The 22,115-nt window shown below is 41.8% G+C and overlaps 1 protein-coding gene across 1 annotated transcript in view; it reads left to right on the top strand.

Annotated features, from left to right (window-relative positions):
- Positions 1–11,458, top strand: part of RBM46 (RNA binding motif protein 46) — a 44,315-nt gene extending 32,857 nt beyond the window's left edge. Inside the window, 1 exon segment of the mRNA XM_030564086.1 lies at positions 11,259–11,458. Coding sequence (XP_030419946.1) covers positions 11,259–11,458 — 200 coding nt within the window.
- Positions 11,459–22,115: the final 10,657 nt, after the last annotated feature.

Below are 22,115 nucleotides of genomic sequence, written 5' to 3'. Positions count from 1 at the left end.
GAAACTGAGCATCTAGGGATCTGAGGAAATGGAGAAATCCTTCCAACCTTACCTACACTATACTAAAATAGAACACTAAATGATGTCTGAAGTGAAACCTAAGAGAGTGAGTAGCTGACAGATACGACAGAGGATCCCTGTGGCAGTGGAGAAGGAAATGAAGTAGTGCTTGGGGTGCACGCTGCTATACAGACTAGGGCATCTGACATATGATGCTCAAGGATGCTCATGAACCCATCAATAGATATGTGGCTTTTGCTGCTGGGTAACTCACTACAAATGAGAATGCAGAGAGGGACTTGAACAACAGTTACTGGTAAGTAACCTCTCTTTACCTACTGTCAAATTTAGTTTTTTTTAACTATATAAGCAATTTAAAAATATGGGGGTGAGAGAGGACTGTTTTGGAAGAATTGAAAACTGCACTGCCTAGGTAATAGATATGGCCAGCGAGAACAGGAGACCAAAATGTTTTACCTCTGGCTCTGCTGCCTGCTATGTTAAGGAATAAAGAGCAAGGAAACATCCAAACACTAGGCAACACTGGGTGTCATATATCCTAAACCAGTGCCCTAACCGTTGGACAGTCCTTCCACTTCCCACTTAAAATTGCACAGTATCCCTGTGGTAGTTGCTTATATGAGGAAAGTAATATTTTAGCAATCTTTTAATGCAGTTTAGTACCTCCAAACAAAGAGCCTGCACCATGTGACCAACTACTTCATCGTAGAGTACCAGGTGTTTCACAGACTATAGATTGAAACCTTACATTATTAGATCTGTCAGTATGCAGAAATATAGTGCCTGAAAACAACATACAGTATCATTTTAGAATAAGTATTGTGTATCAGGTTTGGACTGAACTTGAAATATATTTGATTAGATTTTTGGCTGTTGACTAAATATACTTCTCATCTTGTTGACAGGTGTTTGTGGGGATCACCTGTACTTCATAGGGGAGCTTCTTAAATTGGTCACTATTTCTAGAAGGCTAAAAGATGTCTTGTATCTCACCCTAGATATACTCATGTTTTTGTTTTTTCTCCCTGTTAAGTTTTGGCCCTGTATTAATAGCCTACCTAATAGTGATTGCCTGTCAGAGTTCATCAGTTCTGTAATAGTACACTGAGGATGCATAAACATAAATTTTGTATATTCTGTATTAAAGCTACCAATCCCAATCATCCCCCCAAAAAATCATTGGTGCTTTTAGCTGTCAGTCATTGGGATACAGAAACAAAATTAACAGATGTTCCCTTTTTTCTGTTATTCCTGATTGTTCTGAAATCACAATGCATTTCTTCAGTAAGTAAATGACTGGAGAAAAGTTGTAAAAATTTATCTTGCTCTTGACACTGGTTATATAGTTTGAATATCACATTTATTAGACATTACTGTAGTGTCATGACTACAAATAGAGGCATTTTGAGAGCAGCTGAATGTGACAGTCAACTTGTAACATGAACTTAAAAGGTCAGAGCCTCTAGTATGGTAAGGCCCTTATGCACTGCTAAACTGTGTAAGGGTGATCCTGTGCTTGTATTGAGTTGACAATGTACTCTTATGCCACACACTTTCCCTGCTGCTGGCATAACAGACAAGAAGCATGTTTGGGATGCTCCTATTCTACTCCAAACCTCTTTAGTTTTCATACTGCTTTTGCTGGTACAGCACAAGAGAACTGATCTGCCAAGAGAATCACCAGTTTAGGGAACTGTAAAAATGAGCTTTAACCACTTGCGCACATACCCCTGACTTAATGTATACACTTTTGGACACACGGGAAGATTTTGTCCAGTATCTCTAATTTCCATTAGTATCAGTGTAGAAATCTCAATTTCTCCCATAATCAGGAGTATTATTATTTAGATCTTTTGGAGTCCACTTGGGAAGACTTTTGCACAAAAACCCAGAAGTGCAATTCAGAATTTTAAAATCTAATGGTATATACAGTTTAAAAAAAATACTGAAAAAATAATCAAAAATCTTTGAATTATTTATAAAGTTAAAGCCTGGTAGAAAACAACCAATTAAACTGTGCAGGTTTGATTTTTTTTAAAAAAAGTAACATTACAGCCATTCTAATAGAAATTGTGATTCCTGTTCCCAAAAACAGTTGCTTCAAATTTCTCTTACTTTTTGACTATGAAATGAGTTTGGTCATATGTTGAACCTTAATGTTACAAGAAAGGAGTAAAGGAAAATACATCTAAAATTGATATTTTAATACTTAATGACCTGCTCCAGCAGGCATTATGTATATGCATAATCTTTTTCTTCAAGTATAGGTGCTCCATGTCAGAATCTGTGCACGTCTGTGCTCACGTGATCAGAGATTTTTGTCAGCAGGGTCCTTGCCTGAGTGCTAGATGCCCTTGTGATCCAGTATATGAGTATACAGGGAGGAACTGACCCACTGCCACTCCAGTTTTTTCTCAGACAACTGCAGCTTGTGATGGAGTAGTGCAGTATCCGTTAGCCTCAGCTCACTGCAATACTTGCTTAAATTTTCTTTCTTTTCTTTTCGCACAGTTTGTGCTTTTTCAAAGGTGAAAGGGTTTCCGCTTCCCTTCTGTTTTTTGCCCAATGTGGGCCACTGTTTCTCAGGCCTTAATCCACAGTCTTGAGTGTGGGTTATTCCCAAGACCCTGGGCTTCAAACCCTGCTAGGTCTTTTCCCCCATAGCAATGGATATTTAAACTGTCTCTGCTGCCTTGAGGACTCTCATGTCCCCTCCCAAATGTAAGATCTGATCAGGCTTTAAGAGTAGATCTAAGAAATGGAGGGAGGACAGGCTCAAACTCTCTTTAAGGGAGCACTAGCTGAGACCTGTGAGATGCAAGGCATCCTGCTGTACAGTGGATCCACAGAGAGCTCCAGTTACTGTCTATACCAGGAGTCGACAACCTTTCAGAAGTAGTGTGCCAAGTCTTCATTTAGTTACTCTAATTTAAGGTTTCATGTGCCAGTTATACATTTTAACATTTTTAGATGGTCTTTCTATAAATCTATAATATATTACTAAACTGTTGTTGTATATAAAGTAAATAAGGTTTTTAAAATGTTTAAGAAGCTTCATTTAAAATTAAATTAAAATGCGGAGCCACCCAAACCAGTGGCGAGGACCCAGGCAGTGTGAGTGCCACTGAAAATCAGCTTGTGTGCCACCTTTGGCACGTGTGCCATAGGTTGCCTACCTCGGTCTATACTGTGATGGTAAACAAAGACCCTTGGGGCCTTCAGAAATATGTAAACTATAAAAGAAGGAAAGACTACCTTCTCCAGATCTGGAGAAGGGAGAAAAGGAAAGTCACTGTCTTGATCTGTGTCTCTGGATACTTTGTGTCCCATCATGGGTACCACTGACACACCCATCCTCTCTGGTACTGCAGCCATGGCACCAGCGAAGAAGACTATGCTGTGTACCAAGAAACTGTTTTTTAAAGTACCTAAAATAATACCTGCATGTGTGTGCCTCCATGTCACAAGGATTCCAAAGCCAAGTCAAAATAGACATCAGTAGTGCCTTCAGTACCTAGATTTGAAAGACACACCGATTGTACTGCAGTACCATCTCTGGTACCACCAGATATTCTGACTTCTGATGTTTCCCACCTGGTGTCCCTGGTACTATCAATTTTCTAACCTCTGAGGACCTTCGGATCTGTAGAAGACAGAATCACCACTTCTGAAAGGTACTGAAAAACGCTACTTGGTATGGCCTGTCCTCCCAAAGCCTACCTAAACTCTGCTACCATCTTCATAGTGTTTTGTCCTCAGGTACCATCACAGTCTCCAATCCTTCACAAATTCTTAGAGTTCACAGAGACACGTTTCAGGCTGGTACCAATTCAGTGTGCTCCAGTATCTTCACACTGTCGATCTACGGTTCCCATGCAATTATAGGATCCATTTCGGGCTCCCATACCAACTTGATCACCAGTACTGACACCATTTGCCCCTCCCATTGACATGGGTGATGACACTTCTTCTGATTCTAAGGGATCTATATAAGGTTCCCCCTTTCCACCTCCCTCATTTGAGGTATTCCTTGGTTATGAAACTTCTAACAAGGCAACCCTGGCAAGGACATCCATGGGATCCTGACCTCTTTTCTTATACTCCACCACAGTGCTCTTATTGGAATCTATTGGCCCCTTTGATGGACAGTTTTACAGCTTCTATTTCATAAGAGGACCTATCAGGAGCAGCATCTGTTACTCTTGAGCCCTTCTATGTGGCAAGCTCTTACAGAGGAGCAAGAGCCACCTGTGGGTGAAGAAATCCTCCTCTTCCTCCACTGAAGGAGGCTATCGTGTCTCCCTCATCACTTTTATGTTGAGGGTCTTTCAAGATCTTATGAAATATATAGCGGAGACCCTACATGTTCTGTTGGAGGAGATGTGTGAAGAATATCTAACAAGTATTGGGGTTCCTACATCTCCTTTGCAAAATTGCCTTGCCCATCAATGATGCTCTCTTGATCCCTGCATGGTCTATGTCGCAAGCACCAGCCACTATCTCACATACATATAAATGGGTTGTTAAGAAGTACTACATCCCACCCAAAGGCGCGGAATATTTATTTTCCCATACTGCACCCAACTCCCTGGTTGAGGCAGTCAGTGAATGGAACAGAAAACTTCAGTTCCACTCTACATAATCCAATAAAGAGCTAAAAAGACTGGATCTCCTGGGATGGAACAGCCACTCCTCTGCCTTGCTACAGTTCAGAGTAGCCAGTTTCCAAGCTCCGATGACAAAATGTAACTTTACAAACTATTCCAAATTCTCATCTTTTATTGAATACCTGCTACAGGATCAGAGGATGATTTTAAGCCCTCATAACAGAAGGCCAGACAATCACCAAGGCATCTCTCCAGGCTTCACTAAATGCTGCCAACACAGCTGCACTCTCCATGGCTACAGCAGTAGTAATGTATCGTGCTTCTTGGTTGCAGTCCTGTGGTCTATCTCAGAAGATGCAAAACACTATTGATGATCTTCCCTTTGAGAGCCTCAAGTTTAGTGATGTCACAGAAGATACTCTTTACTCTCCTAAAGACATCCAGGTGATGTTACGATCTCTGATTATTTATATCTGGACCTCAATAGAGTAAACATCTTTGTCCACTCTGAGTGGTTCAAATAGTAACCCTGGCAGTTATATCAGCCTTTTTTCTACAATACAGCAGAGCCTGCAAACAGCAGAGGCTTGCCTGCAACTTCTGAGTCATATGGCACCCTGTATATTTGTGACACCCTTATCAAAACTACACTTCCAGTGTCTTTAGGCCTGGCTCAGAGCCATCTACACCCCCAACAGAAAGCATATTCAAGCGCATGTTCATAACCCAGGGTTTCTCAGTCTCTAAATTGGTGGACTGTTTTTCTATGTAATAACTTTTTCTATTTAAGATTTTGATATTCTCATAGGTAAAAGATCTTATGGCAGTCATTGAGTATTTCATGCATTAATAATAGTCTTTTATTTGGCTTTTTGGTATCACAAAATAAATAATCCCATATCATTGATATTCCTGTGAGATACCTGGATAATATAAGGGAGGTCAATTTGCCATTTTTCAATATTTGTAAAGACCCAAGAGTCGTCACTTTTTCCATTATTCTGTGTGTCTAAGACTTCCTTGAATTTCATAACTAGGTTTTCTGAAAATCTAGTCTAGTAATCTACTGAATTAGACAGAAGTATAATTAGACAGAAGTTTTGAACCATTCATGGTTCAAATTTATGAATTTCCACTACTTTAATTTAATGTTTCTGTGTAAACAGTAACACACTGCTTGGTTAAAACAGTGTTCCTGGACTTCAAGTGTATTGCAAGGCATGAAGCCAAAGCCAAATATTGTCCTAGAAATTTTGGTAGTATTGTACAGACTAATTTCTTAATGAAGGTGACTGCTTTCATCTTTTTTAACGTCAGAAGTGGGTAATATAGTTAACTAGTCTCCCTACCTGTGTGATTGTACTGAAAATTGTTTGTAACTCTTTGATGGATATTCTCTGTTGTCAGAATCTTGTCATGAGTTTGTAAAGCAATTTTAGTGATAATACCTAAGGGCCAAATTTTGATATCATTATTCATATTTAGTACCTGGCTTCACAGATAACCCAGGGTGACTATTCATAGAGTTGAGGTACTGCTCAACATGAGTAAGGATATTGAATTCTAGCCCTTATTGATCTCTCTCTTTTTTTATGGTAGATATGAAAACATTTACTGCAGATATAATTTTTTGTAAATAATTGTCCTTTTTATGTTATATGTAGAATTCTTAAAATATATTTCTCTTTCATTCTCTTGCATAGGTCTGTACTGAGGGGATGATATTCCTTCTATGAAAGTAGTGGAGACAGAAGGAAACAAACTTCTGGAAACTTGCCTTAGACTGTATTGGAAATCTGATATATTTAGTTATTTGCTGTGTTTACCAGAGAAGACAGCAGTGTTGTAGTTCTAGCATTTGTTTACACAGTTCAAGAAAAATATTTTCCATCTTACATGTTGTCTTCCTTAAACTTTTATCAGAGCCCTCCCTCCTAGGCCCTTTGTAGCATGATTTTTGAACTCCCATGTTCACTGGCTTACTAGCAGTTGATGTTTGGATCATCAGATTTATTTTTTTTTAAAGATCAGTCAGGCACTCAACAAATGAACCTGGTAGCCGTCACAGAAAAGTGGAAGTCAGTGTAGTAATTTTGACATACTGATGGGTATCGAGAATAGACGCATTATTTTAGAAGTGAGATTTCCATTTTTCTTGGACCACATCATTCATCTTGAGATCCATTTGTGAATCTCCCTGTGTGCAGAAGGAGGGGCTCAGTCTCTTTCTGTAGCAGTGCCCCAAACTGCCCTCCCACTCTCCTGCAGAGTGATATGTTTGTGATCAGAGATTTTTGCAGGGAGCAGGGGAAGCATGTCACTATCACCCAGCACTCACACCATTTATCACAGATTGCATAAACTCTCTTGCAGAGCCTTTGGTGGTCCTCGGGAGCCTCCGCAGCTAGAGGTGGAGTCTCTGGCATTGTGGTTGTAACGGAGCTTCACTTCATGGGGGGAGGTGCAGAGGGTTGGAGCTGCTATGAGGATTTGTGTCCTCCTGTGAATCCTAGGGGATCTATCAGGTTTGTGGATGGCTACTCCATGGGGAAGGTATACCTTGTTCCTTCCTCTAACATGACAATGCAGGGTCACCTCAGCATGAAAATCCTTGTGAAAGCTCCTAAACTCATAGTTGCTGCCTATGGTTTTTAATGTGGGAACAGACTATCTGCGCCTGTGTCTTTTCATCCTAATTCAGAGGAATATTCAGAAACAATAAACACGGCTGACTGCACAGATTTTAATTGTTATGGATAGGTTACAGTGATCCTAGAATTTACCTGCAGTAAATCTTTTAGTGATTTCTTCAGTGCTTTTTATTTTTTCTCTTCCTGCTCATTGTAATGAGTATATAAGAAAGTTTATCTTCGTTACAATTTCTAAATGACAGCTTTCTTGTTTTTAATTCCAATTCATCATTTTCTCATGTTGTATGGTTAGCTGTATTCAGAAGCATGGGGAACTGAAGCACAGAGAGGCTATGAATTCAGTTATTGTGTTCAACATAGTTTTTATAAATTAAAGACAAAATAGATAATTCACCCGAGAAACTTTTTCTTTTGGTCTGGCTTTTAAAGCAATGATTTCAACATAAATACTTAATCCTATCATTTCCTTGAAGATACCAATAGGATCCATCTTTCTACATATTTTTGAATAAAGAAACCTTTTCTTTCATGGTGCCATGATTTAAACACCAAGACTTTCATTTTACCATATAATTGATTTATACTTTTTTTCAATATGCTCTGGTCTCAGTCTGCTTTATCAAAATTCAAGATGTATTTGTTGGAGCAATTAGAGCGAAGTAGGGAACCTTTTCCATAGTCCGAAATCCAGATATCACCAGACTTTTTAAGCTACTCACATTATCCAGTGCTTTACTTTCTCATTCTTCCTTGAAACATTAGTATTGTTAGAATTTTTACAAAAAGATTTTAATCATTTTGATTGTTGTTAAAATTACAGACTTAAATGAGTTGCTCTCAAACTCATTATTCTTTTTTTTCCTGAAGGTAATTTAATCATACACTGTACACCAGAAATTGATTCTCTTGTCTTTTTTTTTTTTTTTTTTTTCAAAAAGTCTCTTGTAAAGAGAAGACTTAGTTTAATTGGAAGGATTTATATTGTTACAAGGTGCTCTTTACAGTGAGTACTAGTGGTCTGTAATTTAGAAGCTTGTGAATATTTAGTAGGTGAGGGCTAAATAGTGTCTTTGTCACAGTTCTGAGCAAAGCGCAGATTATAGTTGTGCCGCAGAAATCCAGGAGGGAATTAATCTGTGCCAGTTTATATTTGGTACAGATTACTTTCTCCAGTGCACTAACTCAGTTGCACTGGTTAGTGTGTTGGGGGATTGAAGCCAAGGCTACTCCCCACCCCTTCCCACAGAGATTGCTCTCCCTCTAGTACTGCTACCTGCAAAGAACCCCATTGCTCCTCTGTGCAATTGCTTTACCTAGTCTGCAGTCAGATTTTGAAAATGTTAGGTACTGCACAGGTGAAGTTTATGGGTCTGATTTTTAGAAGGACTTTAACCTGGCCTCCAATTTTGAGTGCATTTTGTAACCACAGATGATTTTATGCTCAAACTTGGACCTTCTCACTTGAAAATCAAGCCTTATACATACAGATGCAAAATACTTTCTTGTGCTATAAGCCTTTCATTGTACTAAGACAATCTCTGCCTTCCTTTTTGGGCACAGAGTGCTAAAGTTTAATGGTGATGTGAAAGAAAAGAAATTGGGCTAATACCTTTTATTGTTTCTTTGTAAAGAAAGCATCATTTTTTTAAAAAAGTCTAATGCTGCCTCTTACATTAGAAATCAAGGTCTTCTCTAGAAGACTGAATGGATTATTAATAATTATTTCAGTTTGAGTTGTGGGTGCTCAGCACTTCTGAGAACCATGTCATTAACTTATTTGCCTCAGTTTCCCCATCTGTTTAAAGGGGGATACTTGTACCTACTCAACTGAGTTGTTGCAGGGTTAAATAGTCAAATGCTTTTAAGGCATTTTGAAAATACAAAGTTTTTATTAATTCCTGAGTATTAATTATACTATTGGGAAATTTTTGTAACTGAGTCTCCTAGGGTTCCATATACTTCAAATAGGGATCACAATGTTGTCTTGAAGATTCAGTTATTCTCTGTCTCCACTGCTTACAGACAGGGAACACATAACCTCATCAGTCTGGATCTGTGTAGGAGAATTTAGAGAAAATAAATAACAGGTAAGAAATATAAACTTGGCGACGTTGGGTCAAATTCATCCCTGGCACAACTTGATTCACTTCAGTGGAGTTTTAGTAGAAATGAAGTTGGCTCATTTTACTCTGCTGCTAAATGGCCAGGTTATGTCACCAGAGTTACAACCTTACTCTAAGTAGTCCCACTGAAATCAGTAGGATAGTTTATGAATACTCACTCAGTGTGGCAGAATGGCACCCCAAAATGTTTTTATTAAACACATCCTGAAAATAACACAAGTAAAATGAAAAGGCTGATAATATAAAATTGATATCACATGAAATATGAATAACTGGAATAATATAATATAAAGCACTTTTCTATACAGTATAAACAAATTATATTCTGTATTTATCAGAAGATGTTATGGGCCTGATGTTAATTTACATGACCCCATTTCAGAGCCAGAACAGTGTAAATAAATATTTCTGGATAACTTAGTAATAACTGGTAATTGGAAGTCATAAAGATGCTTTTTTAAAAAGTACTTAATGAAAAGTATCTTAATTTTTGACTCTCATCTTGCACTGGAACTCTGGTGCATGGGTCTGCCTGCACAGTTGTCAGTGAAGGATCAGAGCCTTTGCTTGCAAACTCATCACATACTGATGTATACGTTTTTGCTAATTGCCACTGTGAATGTTTATTGAAATTAAATTTTGAAAGAATTCTTTTAGTCTCAACACTGAAAATAAAACTAAACATTCTAAATAGTTTCCATTTTTTAATTTCTCTTTTTTTTTTTTTTCTTAACTAGGTCCTTTCTGATGATGCTTGAGCTTGCACTACTGCTTGGTCTCATTCCTGTTGGCTAAACATTTATTCTCATTGACTTCATTAAGTTAATGCTTGCCAAAAAATTGAGGTACAGCATTTACAGAATTATGAGGATACTGCGGTGCAGACCTTAACCTTCACCTTAAACTGGCTTTATTTGCAATTCCCTCTGGAGATAGTGTCCAGAGCTTTTTTGGAAATCAGAAGGTCTCCTTATGTCTAGAATCAACTGTGCACCTTGTTTGGCTTGAACTACCATGAAGAGTGTAGTTACATGTTTGAAAAGTTCAGAAGTTATTATTTTGGAGAAAAGGATAACACTATATTGTGTATGAGAATTACTGGGAAATAAAATGTGTTTTTTGGGAAATAGTTATACAATTAGCATTTCTGTATTTTAAATGGTTTAATTTAAAGATTAGTGAAATTTATTACATTTTATTTGTCTTTTAGCTAATGTTTGATTAATATAGTTTTTGTTTTAAAGGAATGATTTATTTAAAATTGTATTTACCAGTAATACTTTAAATGATAAGTAAAACTAGACTTTTATAAAAGGTTTGCAGTAATATGTAAATCAAATATTGGCAAAGTAATCTAGTTAGAATACCTCACCATCCACATGTCTGTAGTTTGAGAAGATTCTATCAGTTTGTATTGTAAATAATAATAAATCTTAGAAAAAGGCAAAATTAAACTGGTTACACCTCTTCTTTCAGATATGAAATCCCTGCATTTCAGTACCAGATCTAATTTGGAAGAAAATTAATATCTTGTGGTAGCAAGATAAATCAGAGATTTGTTTCTGCAAAGGTAGAACAATGCAAAACAAATTTGTTAGCGGAAAGATACCTTTCCAGTCAAATCTGTGACTGGTATAGAAATATATCAGTGAAGTGCGGGTATTTGTGTCACATACTGGTAAAACAGGATTTGCAGTGTGACAGATCAGCATAGTCTCTATTGCTATCATCAAAATATTGAGGATTGAAACATGTTAGAAAATGATTTTTTGTGTAGTAGTCTATTTTGTCTCTTTGAATTAAATTTGTATCTGTAGACTTACATGCAAAATAACTATTCATGTGTTTATTTACAGACTACAATTTTCATCGCAGCCCAGTAAATAGCACTGCCCCAGTTACTGTCACTCTCTCTTCTGGGACACCCAGCATGTTTCCATACACATCAAGGCCTTATTTTTATCCAAGCTACCCCTTATTACCAACAATTCTGCTTGCTAATGGCAGCCATGTTGGACAGCGAGTATATATCTCTAATGAGGCCTTGGTCTTCTGAAGAAAAAGTTGTACAGCATTAATATGAAAGTTTTCAATTTTAGTTTTTAATTGGGTCTACACTATTCATTTTCATGAGTAAAATATATTTTATTTCCATATAGGAAACTTTTCACGTTTCAGTAAATATAAGCATTTTACTAAGCATTTGTCAAAAGATAAAGTTCAAAAAAGTTTCTTTTCTCGGCCTGTGTACTGTTGATTGATGCTCTTTTATCTGTTTATGGTTCCTGGTCAAAGTGTGGGCAATAGAACCCAGTGGTTTATGTTAAGAATTTTTCTAATAATTACTTTACTGAATAGTATCTCTTCAGTTTAATCTGTGCAAATATTGGTTATAATCTTGTTACCAAGGATCACTCTTATGTTGAAGATTAGTAGTTATTTAGTGAGAAGGCAACTATTATGTGGTCGGAAAATGATGCAAAAGGAAGATTTTAAGAAACTTTTTTTTTAACTTTAAAGAAATAATTTAATATTGTGGTCCTTTGAATAGTTTTAGTAATAGAGTAAATTATCTTACTTTTTGTGCTGTTCATTTATTCAGAGTTAAAATTGTTAAGCTTCGTCTGTGTTTTGGTAGTACCTGTATAGTAGTTCTGTTTTAAAAGGAGTTGTGCTGTTTTTTTTAAATGTTGAAATCATGTGTTAATTTCTGTACTTGAATTCAAACATTTTGACATTAAATGTATACTGTTCTTTAAAAGATATTTGTGGGGTTTGTATATATTGTTGAATGTTCAGCATTGTTTACAGTAATTTTAGAGACAAGTGGATAGAGTTTTAGGGCCTCATTCTCCCCCCAGTGGAAGCACTTACATATATGAACTTATCTTTAAGCACATGCTTTGAGGGTAAAATAACTTTATTTTAGAGATGGTGTGTGAATGGAGTGGAGGTTCATAAACTAGCTTGGCATGTTTCACTGTTACATAAGAAAATTTGATGTGGACCAACCTTGGGACTCTTGTTCCTTTGGTCAGTGAAGCTTAAACATGAAGCAAATATAAATAAATGCTAATATTGTTTATCTGTCAGTTCAGGAATAACATGGATGGCTGGTATAGGAGAGGAATTCAAAACATCAGTCTAGAAGACTTTTGTTTTCGGTATAAGAAAAAAGTACTTCAGCTTTTATTATATTGTACAATGTTCAATCAAATTGATTCCTTAGAACAGGGAATTTTAAACTGAGAGTGAGGCACAAATTGCCTGGTATAATCTACAATTTTGAATTCGAATTTGAGGTATCAGAAATCCTTTGTTTTCACTCAGATTAATTTTTGAATAATTTTCATGATTTCTTTAATATTGAAGCACTCTTTAACGAGTCAGTTGTGCATATGTGAAAATATGCTCAGTTTTGTACATATACAAGAAAATACAATTCATTTGATATTGATAGTATATTTATTAATAACCTCTTAAAACCCTTCCCTTGGGATTAGCATTCCATCACACTAGGGTTAAACATAACACTTGCAGTGTGTACAAAAGTGTGAAATATTCCAGTAATGCTTTTGAGCGAATTTTCCTATGTGGGGTAGGCCATGCAAAGCCCTCTGGGACATTAAAGCCTGTTGTCTGTGCAGAGTGATCACGAGTGTAGAGGATGTGTGGGGCCTCCATACCACTTACCAATAGGCCATCAGGGAGGGTTTCTTGGGGCAGGCTGTGGGATGGTTATGGGATTTCATGACTACTCATCTAATGAGGCAGGGTGAGCTATCAGACATTTTGTATGAAGCCTGTAGGATAGAATAATAATTGCAGGTACTACATTGCATTTAACCTGTGCACCCTCACGTCATACTCTGAGCAAAGACCACATGGGCTTTGCAAAGGGGAATGAATTCGATCCTTTTTAGATTATCATTATGACTTTAGTAACCAGATTTATAATAATTTTCCCTAAGGTAATTTAAGCTACTGTTGCTGTACAAAATGCTGACTGACCAAAAGTATAAAGTCTTAAAAAGAACTTGTTAAAATTGAATTGTATTAGCTTACATACAGCCAAGTATTGCTGAATGTATTCATTCCTGGAAATGTTAGTTCCTCTGAAAGGAAAGTTCATCTGATCATTCTGGAGTTAACAATGTTGTAAGGAATAAGCTAAAGAAATGGCTGATATACAGTGAATGTTGATCCATTTGTGGGTTTGTGTGTATATATACTTTATATAGAGTAAGCAATTTTAAAAAATCTCAGCAATTGCATCTGCCTGAGTGCCTTCTCCTTTGATACTTTACACAAATGTGCTGATTACACAGTGTTCAGATAATTGAGAAATCTCTCAGTGGAACCTGTTAATCTTCAGGAAGGACAGTTGTCACAAAGCTTTTCTCACTGAATTTTGAAAAACTATAGGAAAAAAATGTGTGTGCTGTGATTTATACTCATACTGTACATGCTGGTCAAAAAAAAGTGGAATCCATTTACCAATCTGCGATACAATAAATAGTTTAGTTCTGAGAGAGTGGACGCTGCAAGAGTATATAACAAATCTTGGAAAGATTTTTTGTGTGTGTAAGTCTTCCTGTGCTAAGCCCCCATTTTACCAATTAACCATTAAAGCTGTGTTTTAAATCAGAGAATTCCCCCAGGACCAAGGAAGTTCACATGGGCAACTCTGTGCTCTCTCCTACCAAGGTGTGTGCTGGGAGCCACAGGGGTATGGCCAGAGTTTGTGGCATTCTGGCAGTGTCTGTTAGTGGGGCCATTACAGACCACCACAACTTGGAGCAGTCCCAAGGCCTAACATTTATGGTTATGGCTGAATAGCTCTGGGGCTTGGCGTGTCAAAGTTGGTTGCAAAATACTTTTTCCCATCCTGTCCCTGTCCTGTACACTGAATACTGTTCTGACACTTCTGAAGATAGGGGTCATTGTAATTAAATATTTAAGTGATCCATTCAGGATTTGAATCTTGGTGCTGAAAGCTGGCACTGTAACCAACAGCATCATGCTACTTATCAAGAATATTGCTCCTTCATAAAGAATTGGCTAACATATTTGCTACTAGCCTGCTACTGCAGATGTAGTATGATACCAGGGTTCTGTGGCAGAAGCAGGAAGAGCAGCTGCCAAAGTACTCCAGATAGTTAGTTAATTCCTTAATACTAACTGAATATCTGTACCTACAAAGTGTTTTCTATCCAAGGAACTCAGAGAGCTTTACAATAATAGTCTTACAGAACTTCTGTAAAGTAGCTACTATCCCCATTTTACAGATTGGGAAACCAGGGCACAGTGCAATTAAATGACTGGCACAGAGTCACCCAGAACCTGATTTTAAAAAAGGCATTTAGGCACCTAAAGCTGCAGATTGATGTTTAGTAAGATTTTCAGAAGCACCTAGCGGTCTAACTCCCATTTTTGTAACATACTGTAGAGCATTTATACATGCTACATAAGTGTGAAGTATAATTATTTATTATTGTTTATCAAATGGCATCTCCACTTTGGGAATCTCCAGTGGGAGTTAGGTGCCTAGTGGAATTTTCAAGTCTCTATAGCCAACTACTAAGTTTTTAAAAACAAACCGTCCCACAAATCTGTGGCAGATAGAACTCAGACCTTGTTATTCTCAGTCTTGCACTTTAACAGCTAGGCACTGCCTAAATAAAACTAGGTAATATAGACTCACCTAGCAGCCGTAGATGAGGGCATGAGCCAGAACTGAACTAAAGTTGCACAGCAGGAAATGTGCTAAATTTAACACCTTTTAAGCACAGTACTGGTACCAGGCTTGCAGGCGGTAGAAGGGATTCCATTTAATAAATAAAATAGTATTAACTAATGATACTCCTCCCCCCCCAATATAACATCTAAAGGCTTGAAAGTGCTTTACAAAGATGGGTAATATCACTATTTTACAGATGGGGAAATTGAGGCACAGAAAGCATTGACTTGCCTGACATCACAGGTTGAATCACTGACCAAATCAGAACTGGAGCCTAGATATGTTATGTCATTAATAAAGAACTAATTAAGTGGATTCTCCTTTACTAATTATATTATCTTGTTTCTTGGGCATTTATTTTCTATGCTGCAACAGGGTGTAGCTGCAATTGACTTCTAATTTCCTGCAGAGGGAGGCATTTGCCAGTACATAAAAAAAGGACTTCAAGTTAAATGATCCTTTTAACACTGGAAGGGGTAGCTTTATATAGAAAAAATGCTAAACCTTTCTCCTCAAACCAAACTATGGAATTCAAATAGTCTGTGTCATCCAAAAAGGCGCTTTTATTCATTTATTGTGTAAAAGTCTATTTTCTGTGTAAAAGAGTATATACTGGAAGATGAATAGCTCCAGTCCAGCACAGTTATTTCCAGGAAAATGAAATCATGTCATTTATTTTTGCCCATAGCTGTACTGCTCAAATATACATTTACAGAAAAGTGAGTTCTCTCATTTCTACATCACCAGCAACTGGAGCATTATATAGGAGAAAACTCCATTCATCCCTGTAAAGTGAATAATGCATTGTGTTAGAAATGCATCCTGTCTTGATGTGAAGACAAGAAGAGATGGAGAATCCACCGCTTTTCAAATCTGATAGCATAAATGGGATCAATCTTTCAAGTTACAGCATTGTACATAGCTCTCTAACAACTCAAAACAATGCTGTATTTTATTGTTTATATACTTTAATGCTTACTGTACAGCAGTTTGTGCAAATTTTTGAAACTTGAGCCCTGTTTAGGAAAATGAAACAACTACACTTCTTCTTCGAGTGCTTGCTCATATCGATTCCAATTAGGTATGTGCGCGCTGCGTGCATGCTCATCGGACGATTTTTACCCTAGCAACACTCGGTGGGTCAGCTGTGGCGCCGCTGTAGCACCGGATATATACCCCTGCCGACCCAACGGCCCTTCAGTTCCTTCTTACCGCCTGTGACGGTCATTGGAACTGTGGAGCGCAGCTTTGCTGATCTCCACATCCCTAGCTACTCGTAGTTCTTTGCTCTTTACTGTGTTTATAGTTCGAGTTCTTCTAGTTATAGTTAGTGTTAGTACTTCTATTCATAGTGTATATAGTTGAAGGGGGGATCGGGGATTAGCCCCTTTCCTCCACCCCGGTGCAGGCCCATGCCCAAGGCACTGGGATTCAAACCATGCTGAGCGTGACAGAAGCTGATGCCAATAGGGGATCCCCATGACTCCTGCCTCAAGTGCCTAGGGGAATCCCACCTTGTTAACAAGTGCTGTATTTGCAAGTCATTTAAACCAAAGACGAAGAAGGAGTGGGACTTCTGTTTGAAGCAGCTCCTCAGGGAGTCGGCACTTAGTCCTGCAACATCAGTACCGAGCGCCCAACAGCCTGCCTCGGTAAGGAGTGCTCCTTCGGCACTGGATCACTCCGGTACTGAGAAGGAGTCTCGGCACCCGCTCCTCGGCACCGCTCCCTTTCCCCAACTGGGAAACGACATAGTGCTCTGACTCCAGTCTCGCAGAAGGAGCACTCGTCTAAGACGGTTCGTCAAGCACCGTTATCCGCTGCGGCACCGTCAAAGCGGCACCGCAGATTGCAGCTCCACCTGGCGCGGCACCATCGATTCCGGTCCCACAAGGGCTGTTGAGTCCGGTGCCAGACAGCTCCCCGGCTGTGGTTGAGCTTGTTCTCCCTTCTACGCTGGAGACCTTCTCTACGGCAAGGGAGCTCATTGCTGTGATGGAGCCAATATGTCCTCAACTCCTGGCACTGCCAGTGCGGGTTGTTCAATCCATCGGCAAGCCGGCCCTCGTAAGACCTCCTTCCGTCGGTCCACTAGAGAGACGTCATTCTAGATCACGGTCTCGCAGACGCTCTCGATCACGTCGTTCCCACTCCTGGTGCCGCTCGCAGTCCCGGCACCGCTCTCCATCGTAGTACCGGTCGCACTCGTGGTGACGTTCAACATCTCGTTCACCGGACAGATACTCCCGGTACCGATCTGGCTCTCAGCACCAATCTCGGTACCGTGTATCCTGCAGTCGCTCCAGGCGAAGGGACTCGAGATCCCGGTCAACCTCCCGGCAGCGGTACGGTAGAAGGTCCCGGTCTCGCTTGCGGTTCCACCATAGCTCCCGGTACCGGTCCCCGGTACCGCCCCGGGATCGAGTGTCAAGAACAGTGGCGCCCTCCCAGGGTCTCTCGGCACCACCGTGGCCTTCGAGACACACATCAGTATCGTCTCAGGCTGGCAGTGCATCCTACCATCAGGAGGGGGAATCTGACGTCTCCAGCCAATATCCGCAGGGACAAAGCCACGAACAAGGGCCTCATCACTGGTCCTTCTGGACATCATGGGCATACCACCAGGCCCAAGGTGCCCCATCAGTGGCTTAATGCTCGGCCCCATCAGAACACCGGGTACCAGAGGTGACAGTGAGCTGCCCTCCCCCTATGGGCACGGACGAGGCTCCAATTCCCTCTGCAGTCACTGAGGTTCCACCTGATGCAGATGACGCCCCTCAAGTGCACGACCCACCTCAGGACCTGATGATCCCGGGCCTCTCCTCCTTCTCCTCACCTGATGAGGCAGAAGCAGAACATCCTCCTCAGGCCCTCCACCAATCGATCTCAGAGCCCATCAAGACCTCTTGAGGCAAGTGGCCCAGAATATGAACTTGCAGGTGGAGGAGGTCACTGAAATAGAGGATCCAGTAGTGGACATCTTATCGGCTGATGCACCCACTAGAGTGGCTCTCCCATTCATCCGCACTATACAAGCCAATGCGGACACCATTTGGCAATCCCCAGCTTCAATTCCACCTACAGCTAGGGGAGTAGAGAGGAAATATATGGTCCCCTCAAAGGGGTACGAATATCTCTACACCCACCCACCACCCTGCTCTCTGGTTGTCCAATCGGTGAACGAACGGGAGCATCATGGCCAGCAAGCATCAGCTCCTAAGGCAAAGGAGGCTAGACGCATGGGCCTCTTAAGCTGCAAAATATACTCAGCTGGGGGCCTCCAACTTAGGGTGGCAAACCAACAAGCCCTCCTAAGTTGGTATAACTTTAATACATGGGTGTCCATAGGGAAGTTTACGGAGCTTCTTCCCCAGGAGTGCCATCCAGAGTTTATGGCCTTGCTTGAAGAGGGTAAAAAGGTGGCAAGAACCTCCCTCCAGGCCTCTCTGGACACAGCGGACTCGGCTGCCAGAACTCTGGCATCCGGAGTGACGATGAGGCGTATCTCCTGGCTCCAGGCTTCAGGCCTTCCCCCTGAATTGCAACAGACCATTCAGGATTTACCCCTCGAGGGCCAGGGCCTTTTCTCAGACTAAACCGACCCCAGGTTGCAAAGTCTGCAAGACAACCGGGTCATAATGCGCTCGCTGGGTATGCACACGCCAGTGACCCAACGAAGGTCCTTCCGGCCCCAGCCACACTGCCTCTACAACCAGTCTAGGCCGTGTCAGGACGCTACCAGAAGGCATGGCAGGGGGAATCAGCGGAGGCAGTCTGGTCCTCAAGAAACCCAAAGTCAAGTGCCTCCTAAACCACCAACGGGGCCCAAGCAAAACTTTTGATGGGACGCCCGAGGACGGCCCACCAGTTATCCTACCAGATCCTTCTCCCTCCTTTTTCAACCACCTCTCCCATTTCCTCCCTGCCTGGTCCCAGCTAACCTCAGATCGTTGGGTCCTCCGCATGGTGGAAGCGGGATACCACCTCCAGTTTTTTTTCAACCCCCCCTCCCACCCTCCCTACCCGTCCCTCGTCAGGGACCCCTCTCACGAGCAAGTCCTCTTACAAGAGGTCCAGGCGCTCCTAAAACTGGGAGCCATAGAGGAGGTGCCAGAAGACCTGAGGGGTAAGGGGTTCTATTCCCGCTGCTTCTTAATCCCCAAGGCAAAGGGAGGTCTACAACTGATCCTAGACCTGTGAGAACTCAACAAATTCCTGATAAAGCTGAAGTTCCGCATGGTATCCCTGGGGACCATCATCCCATCCCTGGATCTGGGAGACTGGTATACCGCCCTCGATATGAAGGACGCTTATTTCCACATCGCCATTTATCCACCACACAGACGGTACCTCCGTTTTGTGGTCAACCACCAATACTTTCAGTTCACGGTACTTCCCTTCGGCCTTTCTACAGCTCCAAGGGTCTTCACCAAATGCATGGCTGTAGTAGCTGCCTCCTTCTGGTGTCGTCGAGTACACATCTACCCATATCTTGATGATTGGCTCATTCGAGGGCCTTCCCAGTCATAAGTATCGCAGCACCTGTGCATCGTCAGAGACCTCTTCAGGATCCTAGGCCTCATGATCAACACAGAAAAGTCTACTCTGACACCCACACAGAGAATAGACTTCATCGGAGCTGTTCTGTACTCCAATCTGGCCAGAGCCTGCCTCCCCCAGTCGCATTTTCAACGATGGCTTCAATAATTCGAAGTCTTCAATCCTTTCCAACAACGTCGGTGCGCACTTGCCTTGGCCTAATAAGTCACATGGCCTCCTGCACTTTCGTGACCAAGTACGTGAGGCTACATCTCCGTCCCTTCCAAACCTGGCTGGCTTCAATATACCGTCCACACAGAGACAGTCTGGATTCCGTGCTCACTATCCCCAGGAAGGTTCTCTACTCCCTCACTTGGTGTTAAACTCCTCTCTGGTTTGCGTAGGGATGCCATTCCACCCACTGCAACCCTCAGTGGCCCTAACCACAGACGCGTCATCTCTGGGTTGGGTGGCCACTTCGGGAGCCTTCACACTCAAGGCCTCTGGTTGCCCCAAGAGCTGGCCCTGCACATCAACGTGAGGTTGCTGAGAGCAGTCCGTCTAGCATGCCAGGTGTTTCGGGACCATCTACAAGGCCGTTGTGTATCAGTGTTCACAGACAACACAACGGCCATGCTTTACATAAATAAGCAGGGCAGAGCACACTCCTCCCTCCTTTGTCAAGAAGCCATTCACCTCTGGGACTTTTGCATAGCCCACTCTATCGATTTGGTAGCGTCTTTTCTCCCAGGAGTCCAGAACACTCTGGCAGATCACCTCAGCAGGTCCTTCCCCTGTCTCACGAGTGGTCGATACGCCCAGACGTTATCCATTCTGTTTTCCGGAGCTGGGGTTTTCCCCACATAGATCTCTTTGCCTCTCGAGAATACAGGAAATGCCAGGTGTTCTGCTCCTTCCAAGGATGCTCCCCGGGCTCCCTCTCAGACGCATTCCTGATCCCGTGGAAGAGGCACCTACTTTATGCCTTTTCACCATTTCTGCTCGTCCACAGAGTCCTACTCAAGCTCCGCAGGGACAGAGCCCACCTGATTGTCATTGCTGCAGCATGGCCGAGGCGGCATTGGTAGACCCTGTTGTTCGACCTCTCAGTGGCAGACCCGATCCCCCTGCCACTCTGGCCGGACCTCATAACACAGGACTTCGGCAGGCTTCACCATCCAGACCTGCAATCCCTTCATCTCACGGCATGGCTGCTGTGTAGTTGAGCCAGTCTGAGTTGCGTTGCTCTGCCTCAGTTCAACAGGTGCTCTTAGGCAGTAGGAAGCCTTCCACGAGGATGACATATCTCGCCAGGTGGAAGCGTTTCTCCTACTGGTGCGCTCAGTATAACTTAGTCCCCGGACAGGTATCTGTCCCCACTGTCCTGGATTACCTATGGTCCCTGAAAGAGCAGGGCCTGGCGGTCTCTTCTATAAAGGTGCATTTGGCAGCTATTTCCACCTTCCACCCAGGGGAAAGTGGCAGTTCAATCTTTTCTCACCCCATAGTTTCCAGGTTCCTCAAGGGATTGGAGTGGTTGTACCCTCAAGTCAGATGTCTGACCCCTACCTGGGATCTAAACCTGGTGCTAGTCAAGCTTATGGGTGCCCCTTTTGAGCCTCTGGCCACCTGCTCGCTGCTGTACCTCTCCTGGAAGACAGCCTTCCTTGTCGCTATCACCTCGGCAAGACGTGTATTGGAGCTTCGGGCTTTGACACCGGATCCCCCATATATGGTATTCCACAAGGACAAGGTACAGCTGCGACCACACCCCTCTTTCCTCCCTAAGGTGGTGTCTGCCTTCCATGTCAATCAAGACATCTTTCTCCCAGTCTTTTTCCCGAAGCCGCACTCATCGCGTCAAGAACAACAACTGCATACCTTGGATGTCCGCAGGGCTCTCGCCTTTTATATCAAGAGGACCAGACCCTTCCGACATTCGCCTCAGCTCTTTGTAGCGGTGGCAGACCAGATGAAAGGAATGCTGGTCTCTTCCCAAAGAATTTCATCTTGGGTGACATCCTGCATCCGAACATGCTATGAATTGGCTCACATTCAAGCTAGCCATCTCACTGCCAATTCTACTCGGGCGCAAGCCTCATCTGCCGCTTTCCTGGCCCATGTCCCCATCCAGGAAATATGTCGCGTTGCTTCCTGGTCATCAATTCACACCTTTGCCTCACATTACGCATTGGTTCAGCAGTCCAGAGATGATGCAGCCTTTGGCTCAGCAGTTTTGCATTCTGCAACTTCTCACTCCGACCCCACTGCCTAGGTAAGGCTTGGGAATCACCTAATTGAATCGATATGAGCAAGCACTCGAAGAAGAAAAGATGGTTACTCACCTTTGTAACTGTTGTTCTTCAAGATGTATTGCTCATATCCATTCCAAACCCGCCCTCCTTCCCCACTGTCGGAGTAGCCGGCAAGAAGG

Source organism: Gopherus evgoodei, chromosome 5 (genome assembly GCF_007399415.2).
Source record: "Gopherus evgoodei ecotype Sinaloan lineage chromosome 5, rGopEvg1_v1.p, whole genome shotgun sequence".
Lineage (NCBI taxonomy): Eukaryota > Metazoa > Chordata > Testudines > Testudinidae > Gopherus > Gopherus evgoodei.
Note: the sequence above shows the minus strand (reverse complement) of the source record. Positions and strands in the feature narration are given on the sequence as shown.